The following is a 22,400-nucleotide window of genomic DNA, read 5'->3' on the forward strand; positions in this document are numbered from 1 at the left end:
ATTTAACCTACAGATAGCTACAAACATTGTGCATAGGCTTGGTTTAAACTATATGGGAAGTGGGCAAACAACTAATATTACAAAATATCGTTTGATGTCATGTGTAGCTGTAGGTACACATGCTTTTGCATAAGTCCGCCAACTGGCGTTGGGCTTGGAGTGTTACAAGTTGTTTTTCTTCTAAGAAGGTTTTCGAGTCATGAGATTGAGTGGCTCCTCCTCTCTGTGATACTGTGCATGGGTATTGAGTCCTTTGTTTAGATTTTTTCTTTCCGCTGTCGGGTTTGGACGTGTTCCCTCTCGCTCCAGTGGATTTTGGTTCGGGCCTTCTGAACGTATTCTATTTTTCTATAATACTGTTGGTATTGTCTCCATCACGTTTTCTATCAGTAGTCGATTAAACCGGTGGGGTCGAATGTTCCAACCTTACAACGGGGCTAGCCCTTTTACGGCCTAATTCAATGTCGGGCTGTTGGAACGAAGTCCATTTCGATTCTGTCCTCAGTGTCATGCCAACTTCCCATACACCGACCAGCATTTGGTGTGTAACCTCTGTTTATCTCCCAACTATCAAGAGGAGACTTACGATACCTGCAGATAATTTAGATCTAAGAAGACTCTCTGGGACTGAAGAGCTCTTCATCTGGAAATTGCGTCCAAGTCCACAGAAAATACACCAGATATTCTTGGTGAGGAACACACACAGGAGTAAAAAGTATGGTGCTTTCCGTCAGAGACTTGGATTTTGAACATGACTCCGATGCGGACAGCCACTCCATATCTCCGTTGCAGTACGTGGGTACACCTGCACCGTCACACCACCCGAAGACATAAAAAAAAGTCTCCAGCACTGGTTCTCGGACCTCCACTGCCAATCCAAAAAACAAGTTCGGATGACCACCTTTGGGCTCTGCATTGAGAATAAAGACCAAAGTGCATTTGGCACCAACAAAACAGACTGTTTCAGCTGTCTCGGTACCAAGCCAAAAAGTAGAGACATCAATTTTGGATCCAAAGAAACATTTATCCATTTCGGAGCGGACACTTTCGGTTCGAGAAAAACACTCAGTGACTAAACCTTCGGGGCCTAAAGCTACAAGTAGTAAACCTACTACTTTCACACAAGAATCCTTGGACATGCAACCAATTTTAGAGGTCATGGGCACCAGACAGCGCGAATTACAAATTCAAAAGGGCTCAGGAAGAATAATTTCTTGTCCCCGAGTGACTATTAAAATGAAATTAACTTTTCAGGGGGCCTTAGATGCTGGACCTCCACCAAAAAAGATCTCAAAGGACAAAGAGAGAGAGAAAAGGCTTAACAGCAAAAACAGCCTTCACCACCACATTCTCCTCCTCCTCTTCTTCTTCCTTCCACACCACCACCATCACCCACATATGAGATGCAATTCTCACCACAGACATCCTCAACATTACCACACAGGGATGATCTTAGTGATATTCAGCAAAATACTGATCCATGGGATCTACATGACCTTACTCTTACCTCAAATGATCCAGACTTGTACCCTGCTAGACCTTCTCCACCAGAAGACACTACAGCATACAATCAGGTCATAGCAAGAGCAGCTACATACCATAATGTGCAGATGCACACAGACCCATTAAAAGGAGGATTTCCTTTCTAATACATTAACGTCCACACAAAAGGAATATCAATGCCTCCCAATGCTACCTTTGATGCGTAGGCACTCATCCGATATTTTTAAGGAACCAGTGAAGGCCAGAATTATCACTCCTAGAGAAGATTAAAAAATATAAACTGGCTCTCTTATACCCAGTTTTCATAAGAGGACTCAGTTACCACCGGATTCAATAGTGGTTAGTGCAGCAAGGAAGAGGGCTAACAGCCTTTCAACAGGGGATTCTCCTTCTCCAGATAAGGAAAGCAAAGAGCTAGATGCTGCAGGAAAAAGGGTAGCCTCACTAACGGCAAACCATTGGAGAAGAGCTAACTCTCAAGCTCTTTTAGCTAGATACAACAGTACTCACGGGACGAGATGGAAGAATTGATGTAATACTTTCCACCAGAGCATCAGAAGTGGGGGCAGCAACTGGTTACAGAGGAACAGGCAATTTCCCATAACGCTATTAAATGCACTACAGTTGCGGCTGACACCGCAGCTAGAGACATAAACACCAGTGTAGTCATCAGAAGACCTGCTTGGTTAAAATGTTCATGTTTCAAACCTGAGATACAACAGGCTGACTTAAGCATGCCCTTTGAAAAGGAACATCTGTTTGGCCAGGAAGTGGACACATCTATAGAAAAGCTGAAGAAAGATTCTGAGATGGGTGCATTACACACTACACCTGCTAGAGGGAGCTTTTGTAGGCCGCAATTTAGAGGTGGCTTCAAACCAGCAGCCACAGAAACAACATTCAATTCCCAGCAAAAACAGACCTCACAATTTTATACGAAAGGTTCATTCCAAGATTCCTACAGAGCATCCAATAATAGAGAAAGAGGCAAACCATCCACTTCCAGAGGTTTCTCTACTACAACTAAACAGTGACTCACTCACCATCCCCGCAGCCCACACATCTCCTGTTGGAGGAAGACTGGTAGATTTCTGTCCACAATGGCAAGACATGAGTACAGACCAAGGGGTTCTGTCAATTATCCAACATGGTTATTGTCTGGATCTATTACTGTTCCACCAAATATTCCCCTTCGTTCACACAGACTTACTCAGGACCATCTCAGTCTACTGAATGAGGAGATACAATCACTACTACTCAAAGGAGCCATACAGTAAGGATCTATATCGCAGAAGAGATCAGGAGTACATTCACTATACTTCTGAATACCCAAAAAGACGTCACATTATTGCCAATTCTAGATCTCAGTCCCCTCAATCTGTACATTCTTTTTGAACTCTTTCATATGGTCACTCTACAAGATGTCATGCCCTTATTACAAAAAGGATGCATATTTCCACGTTCCCATACATTTAGCACATCGCAAATACCTAAGAATTGTCATTGCGGGAAAACACTACCAATTCAAAGTACTACCATTCAGAGTAACAACAGCACCAAGCGTGTTTACCAAATGTTTAGCGGTAGTTGCATCATTCCTCAGAAGACAACACATACATGTCTTCCCATATCTAGACGACTGGCTAGTAAAGGCCGTACAAGCCAAGTCTGTCAATAACACACTCCGTATATAATAGATCTCCTACACAGTTTGGGATTCACAATCAATTACCTCAAATAACCCTACAACCATTACAAATACAGCCCTATTTCGGAGCAATTCTAAACACTCAGACAGGATTAGCATACCCAAACCCCGTAAGGATTCAGGACCTTCAAAACGTAATATCTCAACTACAACACAACCACACTCATACAGTCAAGTTAGTAATGAAGATATTAGGAATGATGGCTTCATGTATAGCCATAGTCCAAATGCAAGACTCCACATGCGACCACTGCGGCAGTGCCTCTCACAACAGTGGTCTCTGTCAAAGGGTCAACTTCAGGATCTAGTGTTGTTGGACCATCAGACTTACTGCTCTCTCCAATGATGGAATCACACCAGTCTATCAAAAGGTTGGCCCTTTCAGGACCCTGCGCCTCAGACCACCACCACCATCACAACAGATGCATCACAGACAGCTTATCTTAACAATCTCACTATGCAAGGGGAATGGAACTCCAAACAACAGACTTACTACGTAAATTACTTGGAATTACTAGTAGTATTCCTAGCACTCAAAGCTTTTCATACACAAATTGCACACAAAGTAGTGTTAATATGCACAGACAATATGACAACAATGTATTGTCTGCAAAACGGGGGGGGAGGGCACACTCATCCCAATTATCCCTTTTAGCCCTGTCAATTCGGAGATGGGCGATTCGCAATCACATTCAAATAGTGGCAGAGTATCTCCCAGGGATGGACAGTCCACTAGCGGACCTGTTAGCAGGATGCAGCAGCGAGTCCACAAATGGAAAAAGCACCCGCAAGGTATTCAGAAAGATTTTCAAATGTGGGGAGTCCAGACATAGACCTATTTGCCACAAAATAAAACTCAAAATACCAAAGCTTCACATCCAGGTACCCACAACCACAATCCAAGGGCAATGCTCTGTGGATGAACTACTCAGGGATATATTCTTATGCTTTTCCGCCTCTCCCACTCATTCCATTTCTGGTAAAGAAGATGAGACAAACCTCACTCACCTCGATTCTCATAGCTTCCACATGGGCACGTCAACATTGGTACACAACACTGCTGGATCGATCTGTGGTACCTCATCACAAGCTCCCAAACAAACCAGATTTGTTGACCCAAAACACAGGTCAAATCAGACACCCAAATCCCAGCACACTCAATATAGCAATATGGCTCCTGAAGTCCTAGAGTCTTATTACCTACAACTTCCATCTGAATGTATGGATATTCTAAAGGAGGCACACAGACCCACAGCTAGCTCGACAATGTTATGCTGCTAAATGGAAACGTGTTGTGTACTATTGTCAAACCAAAAATATTGATCTACTTAAGCTTTTAGTACAAGATACTGTATCCTATTTGTTACACTTAGAGAAAGCGAATCTGTTTTATCCCTCTATTAAGCTTTATCTAGCAGCTATAGCAGCTTATCTTCAAAACAGACAACATATTTCCCTATTTAGAATTCCAGGTATAAAAGCTTTTATGGAGGGACTTAAAAGAGTAATCCCACCTAGAGTTCCTCCAGCTCCTGCATGAAATTTAAACATTATACTCGCAAGACGTTCGGGCCCACCTTTTGAACCCATGCATTCCTGTACCCTACAATTCTTATCATGGAAGGTTACTTTTTTAGTAGCAATAACTTCGTTAAGAAGAGTTAGTTAAATTCAAGCTTTCACTTTAGAGTAACCATTCTTTCAGATTAATAAAGACAAATTAGTTCTTAGGACAAATCCAAAATTCCTACCAAAGGTAATTTCACCTTTTCATATTAATCATTCAGTGGATTTGCTAGTCTTCTTTCTACGTACAGATTCAGTTGCTGAAAGAGCCCTACACACACTTCATGTTAAAAGAGCTCTCGTACTATATAGACAGAACAAAAGATTTTAGAAAGTCAAAACAACTTTTTGTAGCATTTTCAGAACCTCACAACGATAATCCTATCTCAAAAATGGATTAGCCAGATTCCTAGTGAAATGTATTCAGACTTGTTATCTTAAAGGTACAAAACAGTTACCAGTAGCTCCCAAAGCTCATTCCACTACGAAAGAAGGAGCTTCAATGGCATTCTTAGTCAACATACCAATGGCAGACATATGTAAAGCTGCTACATGGTCTATACCACACACATTTACTAAACACTACTGTGTAGATGTGTTAGCTCGCCAACAAGTGAATGTTGGACAGGCAGCACTTAGGATATTATTTCAATCTACTCCAACTCCTACAGGCTGACCACTGCTTATTTGAAGGAGACTGCTTTACAGTCTATGCAAAGCATGTGTATCTACAGCTACACATGCCGTAAAATTGAAAATGTTACCTACCCAGTAGACATCTGTTCATGGCATGTAGTGCTGCAAATTCACATGCGCCCTCCCTCCCCCCGGGAGCCTGAAGCTGTTGCAGTACCATATATTGTAAATACGTCTATACATTGCATTGACATCTCATTTCTTATATCTATTTAGACATATACACACTCTTCACTTCACCCGCCTGCTGGCAAACAATCTAACAAAGGACTCAATGCACATGCTCAGTGTCACCGAGAGGAGGAGTCACTCAATCTTGTGACTCGAAAACCTTCTTCGAAGAAAAACAACTTGTACCACTCCGAGCCCAACACTAGATGGCGGGCTTATGCAAAGTATGTGAATCTACTGCACCACATGCCACGACCAGATGTCTACTTGGTAAGTAACATTTTCCTTTTCAGTATTGTTTTCTCAGGCAAAAAACTTAAAAGCAACAAAATAATTTAAAAATCTAATTAATATTGAATTCAAGCATATAAGTTTATAGACAATAGACTTACGTGGTTATTGAATAGTTAATATGGCAAAACATGGATGTTCTTTGTATATCCAGCCGTGCTTTATCTGCCATCCATTATTTCTTGCCCCCGTAGTTCCCAAATTAATTCTGCACTCACTCAACCATGTTCTGCCATACAAAAGTGATAAAGGGAGCAATGGAAGAATCAAACAGCAATGCACATCCATAAACACTGTGATCTGAGCATGGCAATGCAGCTGCTTTAATCGGTACTAAAGTATGTGAAAAGTAAGGCACAGCAGCAAAAACCCACTCTAGTTCATGGCTCCGGGTCTCCAGATGTGCAGCTAATTTCCAACCTTGCAGCATATTACAGTGGTCGAAACTAACACCTTGGGTATTTTTCGATGAAGTAGATGATTTTGCTGATGGAAAAATAGAATTTTAGCTTTGTGTAGTATGGCTGTATACTTCATCTCATTGGTAGGTCTTTCACTGATTAGAAAGTGGTACTAATAACTGCCTTTTTACTTTTTTAAAGAAATGTTATGGAGTTTCTGGTCGAATTCATGGTGGAGTACAGTGGGTGCAGTTTCTTGATTCAGAGCAGCAATGTCTGTTTTGTCTTGAAAGATAGCCTTTACCTATTTTTGATTATCTTTGCAACGAATATGCCTGTTTGTAACTGTCAGTTTGAGAGTCTCCTGAAATGAGATTGAATAGCCCAATGTCTTAGCTTTATTTGTGAAATAAGAGAGCTCCTTGCAGGGATTTCAAATATTCAAATTGGTACAGAATGTATTGTTGTCATTGTTTAGATAAACAGTCCTAAAAGGCTGTTGTGAGGCTACTGCACACTTCCTTCTTTGTACAACAGTTGTAAATGTAAAGGCGTTGAACAGGGAATGTGGGTCATCCTGATCATGGAAGCGTACAAAAGGTGACAAACAAAGTATTTCAGCTAATTCCATCTTCAATTGATTCCACATTGGGAAAATAAGATTGTGGAACTACGAGTAACAATGTTCTCAGAATTAAAAGAATTCAGGTAAGTAGTTTCTAGTTTACAGTTTCTGCGCTGTTCTGTAAAGACTTGAATTGCAGACCGTGGCACATTTTATAAGTTAAAATTGTACCTCAAAAAGGATATCTCTTTTCTCTCTTCTAGGAATCACTTCCACCTGTCCAGTTTGACTGGAGTACCAGTGGCCTTACTAACCCTTTAGATGGTATGTCTCTTCATTAAGCCTTTAGCTCCAGAACTAAGAAAACGTTCAAGTTCAGACAAACTTCTCTCTTGTGACTTTCATTTTTTATACTTACTTTCTGCCTACTTTGCTTTTCTCATGTATTTGCAAAGTGTGTTAATGTGAGTGCAGCTGCTATCTTGAAATAGTATCATGGAAATATTACATTAAATGAATGTTCAGACTGTTAATATATCAGAACATTGTTGTCTGGTGATAGCTGTAAAAAACAAATGTTTTGAGATTTGAAGGAGGAGCTTTGTAATTTTGACATTGGATCTGCTGGAGCAGCTAAGGCTGTGTATTTCGCTTCATGGTTTCTGTGTTTGTTCACAAGGCAAAACAGCTAAAGTCAAAATTATCCAAAATATTAATGCCGTCAAAGCAGTTGCGAACTCAAGATTGTCAGATGTATGTTTTAACACATTACCTTACATATTAATATAGGCCTCCCTATTATTGCCCCTGGCATTTTAACTTATGCATAACCGCAAACATGTTGCATATGGCTGGTTTAAACAATATGGGAAGTGGGCAAATGAGTATTATTATAAAATATAGTTTTAGCATTGTTGTCTGAGACACAAAAAAAATGAAAAGCAACGACATAATTTACAACTCTAATTAGTATTGGATGTAAGGACGTTTGCAGACAGTAGGCTCTGCTGTGGTTATTGAATAGTTAATAATGGCATAAGCTGTTTCTTTAAAAACATTTAAAATCTAGACCGACATCACTGCATGTCATGGGTTAACTTCCAATACTATTTTTCATTTTTCATTTACATAATAACTAAGCACTTCATACTGTGATAAAGGGAAGCAAAGCCTGTATAGAACTATATTTTCTTATGTCTGGTGACTTCCTTGCTTTTTGTTTTATAAGTATCCTCCCTAATTGTATTCTCCTCCTAATTCCCATTTGCATATTAAAGGGAACAGTCCTTCGTGACATTTCGCGTTGTGAGCACAGGGAAGCATAGCCCATTATGTGAAAGATCATAACCAGAGTGGTTATTAGAAATTAATTTTAGTGCTGAAACAGTCAAATACTTTCCATGGATTCTAATAGACTGTCTCGTGTGAGTCACTCAAAACGAAATCATTGTGCTTTCCTGTACACATTATTGTTTCCCTTTAATAGTGCAAGGGGTGTTTTTCTTTTCTTTTTCTGGTACTTCATTTTCAATAATACATGTTCCTAAGTAAAATCAGTATTTGTTAAATTACTGACTTGTACATGAGAATATGTATAGTTATTAAATTAGCACCTTTTGGGGGGTTGAAAACTTGTACTACGAACATTATGGTGGTGTTGTTTTTTCTTTTTTAATTGTCTTGTGTACTTATGGTAACTTGCATGTCTAAATGTATCTTGCCCCATTTTACATGTATGTCCCTCCCTTGGTTTACCTTCTGTATGGCTGCCTACCAACATGGTCACTGAATTTCAAGCTAGTGGAGGTTCCACTCTCCTGAACCTTGATTTCTTTGGGCCCGTGGATGACAGTAGCTCTAGCAGCACCACCACAATCCCAGGTCAGCAGAGTGTTCGAACCACAACTGCACTTCTCTAGCAACTTTCGGAAAAGGTTGATTGCATCATGTGACTTTCCTATAAACAAGTAATTTCCTTTTATTTAATTATCTTGTATCCTTGTTGACTTCCCTAATACAGAGGGAAATGAAATGGTTTGAATAGGTTGGGCTACTGTTAACATAGAACAGCTAAGAACTCGAGTTGTAGAACTGAAATGCCAGATTGGTCCCTTTTAAGTGACTGATGATAATATCAAAGTTTAATATTTTATAATAACCCACAAAGGTTATTACAATCGTTTTCTTAGTTGAATGAAAAGTGGGTTTTATTTTTAATAAAAATCAGTTGTTCGTTGAAAAAGCTACACCATTAATTAAACAGGTATTAGTGATTTCACTCTCTGTTCATTTTTGGGAATACCAGAAACTGATAAAGCATTGCCCTCAGTCACCGAATTGCAGTAACGTTTGAGACATGTACACACTTCTTTCTGCATCCCAGCCCCTCTTCCTTCACAGTATTGGCCATTATTTCTGTATTGAAACAGGCAGGAGCATATCATATAAAGATTTGTTGTGAAGGTTCAAATGCATGCACAACCATATGCCTGGCTCCCATACATGTCGAAGTGGTTTCTCTCCGCTCACGTGAATCTAAAACAAAATGGCTCTGTGAGCCTGGAATTTAGTTCAGTTTGCTCAGTGCCTTTTTGGAAACCAAATATTCTTTCATTTTAACAGAATTCTTCGCTATGTTTCTGCACTTCCTCTTGCACAGCATGCCGCCTATAGCACGTGGGCTTGTATAGTATAAATAAATAGAAGGTGAAGTCCCACTCAAGAGGTTCTTGAATTTGTAAAGGTAAAAAAATTATTTCATTGTTGTACAGGCGTTGTAGTTCCAAATATTCAAAGAGTCACTTATTTATAAAACAAAATGCAGAATCCAAGGTCCAAAAGCGATGACAAGAGAAAAAGAGAGGATCAGCCAACACGTGTTTCGCCCCTTCTGGCTATATATAAGCCGGGGCTTTCTCAAGGCTGAAAATAAATAGAAAAATAAAATTTTCAAATAGAGTTGATCATATAAAAGGGTAAGATACCATCAAAAGCACCATCAAAAAAGTGAGCAAAGGGAAAGTCCCGTGCAAAAATAAATTCGGATGTGATAATCCAAAATGAGAAGATTTTATTTAGACCTATTGCATGATTAGAAATTAATAGGTGATTAGGAAAGGACTCAAAGCTTTGGAAGTCCATAAGAATCAGGAAAGCAAACAGTGATATGTCATTCGTGCTCCCAAAGGTTGTGATGTTAGAAAAAATGGTGATGTTAAGGAAAAAGATTTTTGAAAGAGAGAAAATCCGCGATTGCATCCAGTGTACCCTAAACCAGAGAAATCAGAAAATGTCCCTAAATAAGCCAGTGCTTGAAAGTGAGAAATAGTAATAAGAGAATACTGAAATATTATCAAACATATACCACGAGAAGTAAGGCAAACATATATGGGATGAAAACTGAAATAGTCATTTTCTGTAGAGAAACAATAATCTATCAGTTGAGGCATTTTAAACTTTTCAAAACTATGATAGAGGATATTGGAAAGTTTATAACAATCGTATCAGCTATGGTACAGATAATTAATAAGTTAAGAAATACATACAAGTTATATTTAGGCGTATTAAACAAAACAGGTGACATTCACGGAATTTAATAGAGAAACCACCTTCTGAAAAGTAAGCTCTATTACGAAATTCGATGAGAGCCAATCTTAGAAACTAAGTCAAATAAGGGAAGATTCCGCGTATTAATAAATCATTATACAGGTAGTGGGAGTACTCCTATCTTTACCTTATTTAGAGTGCACGGAATCAAAACGCCGTACAAATATGACCAAAAACAAAGAAAACGGGACGGGCGTGTATGCGTCTAGGTCGCGTTCAAATACCTGTGGCTGAATAAGCGAAATAAAGATAAAGAACGGACTCGCAGTCTACAGGGCGGAGAGCGCCATCTTGGTGAGCAACGAGGAAAGCAGCTGCCATCTTTAAGTGGCTGAGTTAAGTCATCGGGCGAGTAGCACCGTCTTTTGGGAACCATGTACTACCAAATTTATATAGTGAAATAATGCTCAGTGAAAATCATAATAAGTAAAAACCAGGTAAGTTATATCGGCTTCTATATAGTGTTTTCAGGGCCCAGGACAAAATCTGTTTTAAGTGAACTGACTCGTTTGCTGTGGTTCAGCAAAGAAGCATAGTGGTACACTCTTGTCCTTGATTGCTGAGCCATTGCTCTGTTGCTAAGGAGCTTGGTTGTAGCCATTTAAAGCTCGTCCAGGCCCGTTAAGTGTATCTAGTTGTGGGAATAAATCTCTTGCAAATGCAGAGTCTTTGCGTTTTGACAGATTCCAGTCTGGTGTTCATGCACACTAGATCATGTACTATCCGTTGTTTCCTGCCTGACAAAATTAGGAATCTGAGTAGCCTCTTGCAGATCCTGTTTAAGAGGGATGGGTCCTATTGAATTTCAGGAAGATGATGTTTTTCTCTTATAAGAAGCTAAGGTCCGATATCATTTTAAGGGGTCCCTCCCAGGTACTGTTACTTCGAGGACCCAAATCAGGTTTGCTTTTGTGTCTTTTAACTCTTCTGGCCTATGAGCTTTTTGAAACAATGAATGACTGAAGTAATTATGTAGTGCTCAACAACTGCCAACTCTCATCTTTATGCTTTTCATATAACCAAGTGGTATTTCCTCATCCTGTCTGCCTTCAACATCATCTCAGAGTAATTTTTTCTAACGTTTTTTGTAACATCATTTAGTTCTTTGTGAGACTAAAGTAAACTGGCTGTAAAAATTGCCCATACTCTCTAATCTCTTCTCTTGAATTTGATATATCAGGTTGTTTTTAAATAAGAAACCCTAATCTTTTGAGGTTAGTGACTTCAACTGGATCAGTTTATGAATCCTAGATATTTTGAGCCTGTACTTCAGTCGGGAAGCTTTACGCACCGTGGTCGTCCAGTTTAAACTGAAGGACTGACTACTATTGGTTGTCAATAAAGAGCAGCACAGTGGCGGCAAACAGGTGGGCTGGAAAACCCCCATTTGTTGATGCAGTCACTTTAGAGATTAAGTGAGCTGCAGTTATTTTCCTAGGAAGAAAGGTCTCTGAGGATACATTGTTCAAAGTACTTGCCCCTCTGTTTTCTGAAAATTGTTGATGAAAAAGTTTTTGCTTCTTTTTTTATGAATCGTCATTTGGATACTAAAATAACCTGTTGCAACTCTGGCTGTTGCAAGAGTTCTTGGAACTATCATGGTCCCTACTCAAATCCATGTCATTCTCATGCAGTAAGTGGCTTTCTGGCGATATACTCCAGTGGACCTTATCTTCAAAGTAGCCACCTGGACCTTATACTTTCAGTAAGCACTGTATGCAAGATATCACCGTAAAAACACAGATTTATAGTTGTAGGGCCATTGTGCGAGAAAATATGTTATCACTTTCCGGTTTGCTATCTTTCTCATTTCAGCTTTTAAATTCTTTGCCGTGTTCTCATTAAAGTGGAGGATGGGTCTGGAATGTCGTAATAAGTACACATATCTTAACACAGTGATTCTTGTGACGATACGAAAACGTTATCCAACCAGCCGACTCTCAATTCCCACGCAGGGCTGTTTGATAATCTGTAACATTGGCATGGAAGGAGAGAAAGGGAAACAGATAGTGGAAGCTGGTGAGAGTGGGGTCCAAATAAGTCCTGTACTATAAGCTGTACAAAGGTTCCGCCTGTATACTTAGGTGGTTCCATTAGTCTGGAGGAGAAGGGGGTGTAGGCCTAACAGTAAAAGAACCAGTTCGGTGAGTAAATCGTACTTTTTAATAGTAGTTTACTTATTAACTTTCACTCTGTACTTTAATTATTAAGTTTTGATGAAAATATGTTATTAGTTGAAAGTAAAACACTAAAAGTCTACCCATTTGGCTAGATAATATCTGCAAACTCTAGAAAAACAGTGTATATGTAACTACTGTTTTTCTGAATTGGAAAATTAGGCACATTCACATTTCTCAGTTATAGTTCAGTTTCCATGTGCTTCAAATACTTGCCATCTTTTGAAACCCTTAATGTAACTTTTACCAAAACACTGTTAATCGCAGAATACATAACAGATAAATATGACCCCGTGTTTTCAGCAGCTGTGCAACAACAGCTTTTCAAAGACATGTCCGAGGCTAATATTACCTCAGCTGCACTCATCCGAGTTGATTCTACTTTATTCAGGTTTCATTTCAGAAAGTCGCGAAGCAGTAGAGCAGGTAGATCATTATTAGAGATGTAAGCAAAGTTTGATGTGTTCTTAAGCCTAGTATTAGTGTAGGGTGCATTACAGGGTTAAATCAGTTTCTGCTAAAAATATTGACAATGCATACAGGGCATGATTGATAATTTACTTTACTGTGTTAATTGAGTTCATTAACAGACCTATATTTTTAGGGGTTTGTGAATAAATATTTATATGTTCCAGTATACCAGTAAGTACCAGGTTTAGAAAGGCCACGTTGCTTTCTTTTAGAGTTCGTTTCCATCTCTTGAAGTGTTTCTGGCTTGTTTGTGGGAAAGTCATGTGGTTGTTGAAGTTTGCCGTGTTCATGGATGTTCTCAAACTTTAGCTGGTTTGAAGCTTGCTTCACAGTCTTGGGTGTCTATCCTCGCTTTTTCTCTATTAAGGTGCTGTTTGAATAGGCTATATAATTTTCTCTTACTATTGAAATCTACTGCTGTGTGTGATAAATAGTAATACATTTACTTGTAATAGAAGCAGGGTTATCCAAATTTATTGTACACGTCTTATGAATCGAAATTGACCCAAAATCATTTACACCCCAGCCCCATTAAATGTTCCAAAACAAGTCTTTGTCTTTACCTAATTAATCAGGGCCCATAAGGACTTGTACATAGGGATGTGGGTAAGTGGTTAGGTGGCGTCGTACCTGACGACTGAGGTAAAGCACCACTAATAAAATACTGTTTTTGAGGAGAGCAGTAGCATCTTTAAAATTGTAGTGCACTTTATTGAAGCACTGTATAATTCAAGACACTGTCTTTTTTCATCTGTGTCCTTTTAATATGAGTACAACATTGATAAAATAAATATAAATTGAAACATAATTTAAAATGCATGTATATCTTAATGGCAAATCTAATGATTTTATCAAATATGCTTTTTAGTCTCTTCGCTTTTGGAGGCGGGTATTTTCTGAGCCTTTTGCTGTTGCTTGTTGCTTACTTCTGTAAACATCGGTGATATTGTTTTACCCTTAAATGTGTTCTCGGGGGATGAATCGGTCTTCGCAGGATGTCATACCCAGTATTCTAAGACTAACACATAGGGGAATTGCTGACCAGCCATTCAACTTTTTTTCCCCCATGACGTTCGTGCTTGTTTTTTATCCATTTATGTTGGCACTATGTTTGCTTAATTTGTAAGAAGGTCATAAATTATACATTGAAATTACATGTCAGTGTTTTAACACATACAGGTGGCTCCATGTAGCCTATCCTGCAGAACGTTACTACAATAATTTTTAAACTGACATTCCTGTATGTATTGTAAACTTTAAAAATATTTCCATTTCATCAATTAATCAAGCATTTTAATTTCATAGTGTGTTATTGGATTTTATATTTTCACTGTGATCTGGGCCTTATTAATATACCATTTACTCTATTGACGTATATCATCACACCATAAATTGTAGCTAGTAGGCCCTCATCATGTATAAAGAGGTTGCAAGCACTGGTCTTCCTATATTTGTACAAGGCATGAACAAACATTGGATACATTATCTGGAACAGGAGTGCACAGATCCCCTGGCAGTCGAATTGTTATTCACTGTTTACTGTTGTGGTAACCTGACTCCACAAAGTAGTACTTTGAAATGTTATAATCACCTTTGAGACCCCCAGTTTTATATTGAACCCCCATTTGAAATGAACCAGATGTTTACAAAAGAAAGCCTTTAGCATTTGAGTGGCTTGTAATGTTTCTGATGTTAACAAGATTGCATCCTGCCATCACTGACTTTCATTTTATACTATAAGGTGTGGATCCCGAGTTGTATGAGTTGACCACTTCAAAGATGGAAAGCTCCAACACAAGCAGCAAAGTGACTGATGCGTTTGCAAAACTCATGTCCACAGTAGAGAAGACCAGCACATCTACAAGGTAACTCATCACAACTAGATTTTACAACTAAAGAGTGTGTACTTGGGCTTTATTACCACAAAGAAGTAATTTTTGTTATGGCCAGTCCAGTTGTCTGAAGAGTAGCACTATTGATTATAGTGGCCCTCTTTTATGACTCATACTGATGTGTTTTTCGCAGACCTAGAACACTGTTATTAGAATGTAAAAGAAAACTATCAAGCTTCATTGGGATCATGTATTGCCTTGCATTTTTTTTTAACTTATCCAAATTTCCTCCTCCCTCCTCCTTTTCCCTTTGTTCAGACGATTGCTTTTTGGCTCGACTGTGAAACCTGCTTTCTCTTCTCCACAAATGCCCATCACATGCACAACTGAACAGCAGAGCCTTGTCCCATTGCTGCTTTTTCTAAAACAAACACAACATTCTCAGTTGTTTGAACTTTTGGGCTATTCACAGTTTGTGCCTTTGTTGGCTTTAGTCCTAACTCCCTGATGTAGAATGGGGAAAGCTAGTGCAGCAATTATTATGGGAATATTAAACACACTTAATAGTTAGACTTCTCAAGCAATTGAATTTTAAAATGAAGAAAGGTAATTTATACTTTTATGATCCCAATAGCATTCACTAATACTATCAGGCCATACTGGGAAAGTGGCTGTCTTAAGAGATCACTGTGAAGTGAGATCAGCTTGTGAAACTTTCCTAGAGACTGGCTTGAACCATTAGTTCCCCACCTCCATTTCACTAGCAGCTCTTTGGTGCATGAAATACAACCATTTATAGTTTCTTTCTCTCCTCCACTCAATCTAGCTGCCTCACCTCAATAAATCTTTCATTGTATGACTATTATAGCAGCATTGTGGGTGATCTCAAGGACCTTACTGGTCCTTAAAGGCCCTTACTCTAGTTACAGGACTGAGCTTCATGCGGGGTCCAGTAATGATGGAAAGGGCCCTTTAAAACTGGTATTGACAGAGCTGAACTGGTTATAACACTGTTGAAACAGTCCACTAATTGGCAGTGGAATATTGTAAATTAAACAGGAAGTAATAGAAAGCCAAACGTTGACATTCTGGAGAGGTAGGTCTGTTGCAGCAATTATTGGTCTTCCACCACAGTGGTTATTGGCCGCTTGCTTCTCCATTGTCTTCAGGAAAACCATTAGTCAACCTTCCAGTGTTCTAATTAGGTTTAGACTTTCTCTGTGAATCAGAATTCTGTGCGCAACAAGTGCGATTAACACAAATCGTACATCTCTGCAATCAAGACCACTTGCATTTTAGACGAGTGTTATATATGTGAATTTAGTGGTGCCAAGATGCTCTTTGGGCATGCAAGCACACTGACTGACTCTTGTCAATCTATTCTAGACATGGAGCCTTTTTTATAAAGAGCACGCTATTTTCACAGCAAAGTCATATTTTATTGCTTCTAAGATATATTATATTATACTTAGCTCAGTGCATTGCAGCTAAATATCTTTGAGGCCATCATAACTGTTGACGACCATTGTTAACTGTTGGAGAAATACATTCACTAGTTGTGGTTTCCAAACAGAATAAAAACCTGAATGAGAAGACGTGTGTATGTATATGCATATTGTATAGCACACACCTTTCCAAAAGGCAGCTGAGCGCAGTACTGAGTCAGTGGTCAGCATACAGTCAACATGTGATAGGAGAGGTAGCTGGAATCTGGGAGCAGAAGTGTACTATTACTGCTTTGTTATATAGTGTTCTTTGAAGAGGTGTTTCTTCAACTCTTTCCTAATTCAGAGCAGCGTTGGGGTGGTCCTGATGATATGGGGCTGTTGGTCCAGATTCTGGGTCCTTAGATGGAAGGGGTTAAGTTATTGCTTCCCTTTTTTTGTATGGCTGTGGGTGTGCAGAGAGCCACCAGAGATGGTAAATTTGTCTGCCAAGATAAGCAGGGGTGCTGGTCGTGATGGCTTTGTAAATGATACAGCTGGTTTTGAAGATGGTGCGGACAGACAAGGGGACCCACTAGAGTTGCAGTGGTACATAGCAGTTGTTACTCTTGATCTCTGTGGTATTTAGTTACAGTGGTTTCCCTTTACATGTATACTGCGTAGATGAGAAATTTCAAATTTTATTGCCCCTCTTGAACTTCGTCTGCTTGGTTGATAAACCTTTACCCTTGACACCTTTCCTTTAAACATGTTATAGACTGGCAGAAATGTTTTAACTCCCATAGATAAAGACACAGCTTTCTCTTGACCAATAATATACCTCTGTAGTGAACTTTTCAGTATCTGACTTCTGGAAAGATTGACATTTATTTGAAAATGTACTTCGTAAGCCAAACAAAAAATGCTTCTTACTACCTAGTATTGTAAATATTCTGCTAAAGTCCTGAAAGTGCATGGCAGAAGGGTACAACAGTCTGTATTTCATTTAGTTACTGTGGCGCACCTGTTGAATCTTGGACCATAGTTTAAAAAAAAAATAATCTTTGTGATTAATACCTAAACGAGATTCTTCACCTTATAAATACCTTGATTACTGGCTGTTGAAAGTGGAAGTGATACAGTCAGTCGTAGACCACCTCCAGACATCTGTGAACCTCCTCCATTGCTTGGGTTCTCGATCAGGGTGCTGAAGTCCCACTGAACTCCTTTGCAGAGGCTCCCATTCAACTGAGCCATCCTGGATATTATGCAGTTTCAAGTCTTCCCCCGAGGATCAGCAAGTGCAGGGCATTCGCACTATGGTCCTGATGTTTCAATCTTTGTTTGAGTCTTAGTTAGATTGGCTCTGAGACGTCTTAGTCTGTTGCATCATGCTTCTCATCTATACCTGATGGGACATGCGGGCTCTGCAGTGGGAACTGAAGTCTTAGTGGGCTCATCCCCAAGGGAACCTGTCAGATTCAGGAGATCATGCTTGTTTACAGAGCATGCAGGAGGTGCCGGACAGGTCAGTGTGTGGGGTGCTTTTTTGACTGATTGCGGGTTTTGTTTTTTGGTCAGCTGGGCCATATTTTAGGGTTGATTTCATACATTGCAACAAGCTCAAATCCATGCAGCCTTCCATACCTTACAAAGGAACGTCTTTATAAGTTCAAAACTGCTACACTTTGCAAAAATGGGCCACATTTTAGGCTTTTTAATTCACTAAGGGCGGCACTTTTATTTTGGTGCCTTGCTTATTTTCTGTCCCGTTTCGACCCTGGTCAGATTCCTTCCATGTTTAGGAGGATGCTGATACAGAGCCGATGGTGCTCATGGACACATCGCTGTTAGGTTGGGGAGGCCATCTGGGAGTGGTGTAGATCATAGGACTCTGGTCACTGGCGGAAAACTCCTTCTCTTGAAGTTGAAGGCCCTCCTACCAGCCATCAAAGGGAGGCTACTCCAGGTCCTTACAGACCATACCACTGCTATGGCAGAGAAGGAGTTTTCCGCCAGTGACCAGAGTCCTATGATCTACACCCAGGGGCAAGGCATCTGCCAACAATGCGCAGAACCCTGGCCTGATCTGTTGGCCTCCGCTAAGAACACTCAATGTCAACACTTTGCCACACTGGAGATTCTAAAAAGCCACTGTCTCTTAAAGCCTCATTCTCTCTGGAATGAAATTTTGACCTCTTGTATTCCTTCCTCTGCCTATCCTGCGCAGAGTTCTGAAGAAGATAAAAAAATAATGGGGCCCAAGCCATCCTTGTGGCTCTAGAATGGTCCAGGAGCAGGGATGTGGAATTCCTATCGCCCGACGCCCAGGACATCTTGTTTGGGGTCAAGGGCAACAAGTTTTTATGTTTACTTTGTCCTTGGGACAAGTAGGCCCAACCCCCTGCAGCACAAACCCTTTGGCTGCCTGTTTACAGAGAGTGGAACTCTCTGCAGTTGAGGTAATGTGTTTCCAAAAGATAATGCTGTTCGAACTTGTATTTATAGTTCATTATTTGAAAGCCTTCATTATTAGGGTGAGTGCTGTAAATAAATGTTTTAAGGTCACACTTCACTACTGACGTTGGTTCCAGTACAAAAAAAAAAATAACTATACACATGTTTGAAAAGTTTAGGCTATGAGGCTAAATATAATGCTCCCAGAATGCTCTCTGATTAGATGCAAATGAAGTGTCATTTAGTAAAATGTGTTGATGCATGCTAGTATTTCCCAAAAATATTTCTAATGGAAAATCAGTGTAACCATTTTCAACACGATTATGGGAAGCATGAAAATAAACAAACACTGACAAAGCCAACTAATCTGACATATTCTATAAGTCTTTTAGTTTCATCAATGCGTGTCTTGTTTTGACATGGCTTTTGTAACACTTTATTGCTGTGGGAGCTACCAGGCCCTCAACATTGTAACAAACACTGGCAAAACCCCCCCAAAAAGTTTTTGAACTCTAAAAGCACACGTTGCCACCAGCGGCATAACAAAGGCCCTGCAGCCGCCCTCCAGGGGGCCCCTTCAGCACAGCACCTGCCCTGAGTGAGTCTGGAGAGGGGGCTCCTCCATGTTCTTTGCAAAGGGGCACCCTCCAGTTTCGATACGTCACTGATTGCCACTGTAGTTCCTGACACTGAACAAAACTACTTTGTGTGGCAATATGCTCCTTGTGGAAGAGCAGAATGTGATCACTCACAGTAAAGTCAGCCGAAAGAGAGAGAAATAGAAGTTTAATAAAAACAAAATGTTTTTGTTAACACCAGACCTAATTAGGGACCAGGACCCACATGTAGGTAGCTTTTTGCATGTCGCAAACAGCGACTTTCGCTGTTTGCGACGTGCAAAAAGCACATTGCGATGCACAAACCCAGTTTTGCGATTCGGTAACCTGGTTACCGAATCGCAAAACAGGTTTGCGACTCGCAATTAGTAAGGGGTGTTCCCTTCCTAATTGCGACTCGCATTGCAATGTAGGATTGTTTTGTGACCGCGAACGCGGGCGCAAACCAATCGCAGTTTGCACCCATTTCAAATGGGTGTTAACACTTTCGCAAAAGGGAAGGGATCCCCATGGGACCCATTCCCCATTGTGAATGTCACTGTAAAAAAAAATTCAGAGCAGGCAGTGGTCTGACCACTGCCTGCTCTGAAAAATAGAAACGAAAACGTTTCATTTTTCGTTTTTGTTATGCATCTCGTTTTCCTTTAAGGAAAACGTGCTGCATTTTAAAAAAAAAAACATGTTTTATTGAAAAGCAGTCACAGACATGGTGGTCTGCTGTCTCCAGCAGGCCACCATCCCTGTGAGGGCCGCCATTCGCGAGGGGGTCGCAAATTGCGACCCACCTCATGATTATTCATGAGGTGGGCATTTGCGAAGCCCTTGCGAATCACAGATGGTGTCAGGGACACCATCCTACATTCGGATTTGCGACTCGCAATTTGCAGGTCGCAAATCTGAACCTACCTACATGTGGCCCCAAATTCTTAAAGAAAGTCACAAAAGTGCACCCATGGTATATATCGTACCCCTATAAAATATTTGTGAACTGTATTTTAGCATGGGTAAATACGATGTGTAGATTTGCTCATGTAAAAATCTATTGAGCATTTGCAAGTTCATTTTCCCTCGAGCCACTTTCTTCCCAACCCTGGAAGAAGTTCTAATTCTGCCATTGTCAGGAGTAAATGTCCAACCTTTCTTATTATGGGAAAATATTAGAGAGAAGCTGGTAAAAATCTTTAAAACATGCAGGTTAGTAGGTTTGCAGACTCAAAGGCATTCCAGCCCTGGAACTATTGCTTACTGCTTCCTCCAGCCCCAGTATGCAGATCTGCAGAAAGGTGGCAAAATAAGGAAATTGCTACAGTAGGGATTGAAACTGCAAGTATTCAAGCCATACTATGGTAGTAGCCCTGGCATAATCAGAGAGGCTATTATCAGAGCACTTACATAATGAGATTGCTGCCATAATTTGTCGTCACACTACATGGCACCAAAGGGACAAGTAGATCTTTTTACAGGACAAGTAGATTTGAGAAGCAACCTGTCCCCTGGACAAGTAGATATTTTAATAAATTCCACACCCCTGAGGAGAGTGTGGTGCTGAGATCTTCTGATAGAGACACCTAGCTGCAGATTTCTCACCTTTCGAGTCCCCCCAGGGTGGAACTGGATCCCAAAACTCTTCAGCAGTATTTCTGCATGTCGGAAGATGGCTGTAAGAAAATGGGTGTACTATAGGCTAGTGTAGGGGCCTTATTGTGTAATACACCCCACTTATCTCCTTGATATTACATAACATTCAGCTCAACCCTTTGGTAGCTATGGCACAGAGCAGCAAGGCTTATTAAATGAACAATGTGTAAAACACTTAACAGCACCAAACAACAGAATAAAAAGGTCATCAAGCAAGAAAGAGACGACAACAATTTATAGAAATAGAGCATATGGTATGGATGTTTACAGTCCTTGATTACCATAATCCACTGTAGGATTCAGGAGATATACATTTTTAAAGCATTTAAAAGCGTTGACATCAACCGCAAAGAAGCAGTGGCAAGTCAAAACTTTGAAAACTTTTGAATAGTTTGCAAAAGTTTGTAACACTGAGTTTGTTGAACCCGCCCCTGGGTTGGGTGACCAAATCCGACGCAATGGAGGTCTAGGCACCTTGAAAGCAATCTGTGGACTGTTACCTGGCCACAAGAGCATTGTCAGAGCGGGTTCCAGACTTTACAGTTCAACCACCATTGAGTTCTATGTAGTGGTCCTGATGCTGAGGGATGAAGACTTAAAGATGCTCAACGGATGCTCCAAATGCTGGGCGGTCCACATGGGTGAAGTCTGGTCGAGTCCTCGGTCCACAGGTAAGTAAGGAAGACTCCAGCCACAGATCTCGGGGTCACATAAAGTCCTCTATGCAGGGGTCAAAGGGTTGCTGATGCAGATCTTTTGTTCGTGCAACATAGCAGTCACCATGCCAACCCTTGGTGGGGGCTAGTGGCCCCTGGGGTGTACGAATCCAGTTGCAGCCATCACTCACAGGTCCAGCAGACTGAGGTCCAACTTCTGGCTATTTCCAAATTGTCCGTTGAAGTGCTCGTTTGTCTGGTAGTAGCAAAACAGCTGCAGTGGCTACCAGAGAGGCGGTTTGGGCTCTTCCAGCTTTAATGTCCCCCATGCCAGTCTGGGGGACCAGCCAGCTGACCCTCGGAGTCTCTGCTTCAGATTGGGGCTGGGAATCAACTTTTCCTCTGGTCAGGCACGAAGAACAGAGTCCAAACTCCACCAGTCCAAAGTCCAGCCTCTTCTTGTGCACTTCCAAAGAGTGCAAATTGATCTTCTTCTTGTCTGTGATCCAAATCCAGCGAGTACTGAAGTCTCTGGTGCCAGGGGTGCCCATTATATTTCAGCAGAGTGCTCCAAGGGGACAACATGGTCACTAGCTAATAGTCTAGTAGATCCCCTCCTAT

At 40.4% G+C, this 22,400-nt stretch overlaps 1 protein-coding gene across 5 annotated transcripts in view; it reads left to right on the forward strand.

Annotated features, from left to right (window-relative positions):
• The window catches only part of AFTPH (aftiphilin), a 206,125-nt gene that overhangs the window by 147,187 nt on the left and 36,538 nt on the right, over nucleotides 1–22,400 (forward strand). For 3 of the 5 annotated variants that reach the window (XM_069234247.1, XM_069234248.1, XM_069234249.1), the window contains 3 exons: nucleotides 7,165–7,225; nucleotides 8,699–8,782; nucleotides 14,897–15,020. In XM_069234247.1, the coding sequence (XP_069090348.1) occupies nucleotides 7,165–7,225; nucleotides 8,699–8,782; nucleotides 14,897–15,020 (269 nt within the window). The remainder of the gene's footprint in view (nucleotides 1–7,164; nucleotides 7,226–8,698; nucleotides 8,783–14,896; nucleotides 15,021–22,400) is intronic. The other 2 variants (XM_069234250.1, XM_069234251.1) reach the window with 1 other exon arrangement.

The sequence above is a fragment of the Pleurodeles waltl genome, chromosome 5 (assembly GCF_031143425.1).
Source record: "Pleurodeles waltl isolate 20211129_DDA chromosome 5, aPleWal1.hap1.20221129, whole genome shotgun sequence".
Taxonomy (NCBI): Eukaryota; Metazoa; Chordata; class Amphibia; order Caudata; family Salamandridae; genus Pleurodeles; species Pleurodeles waltl.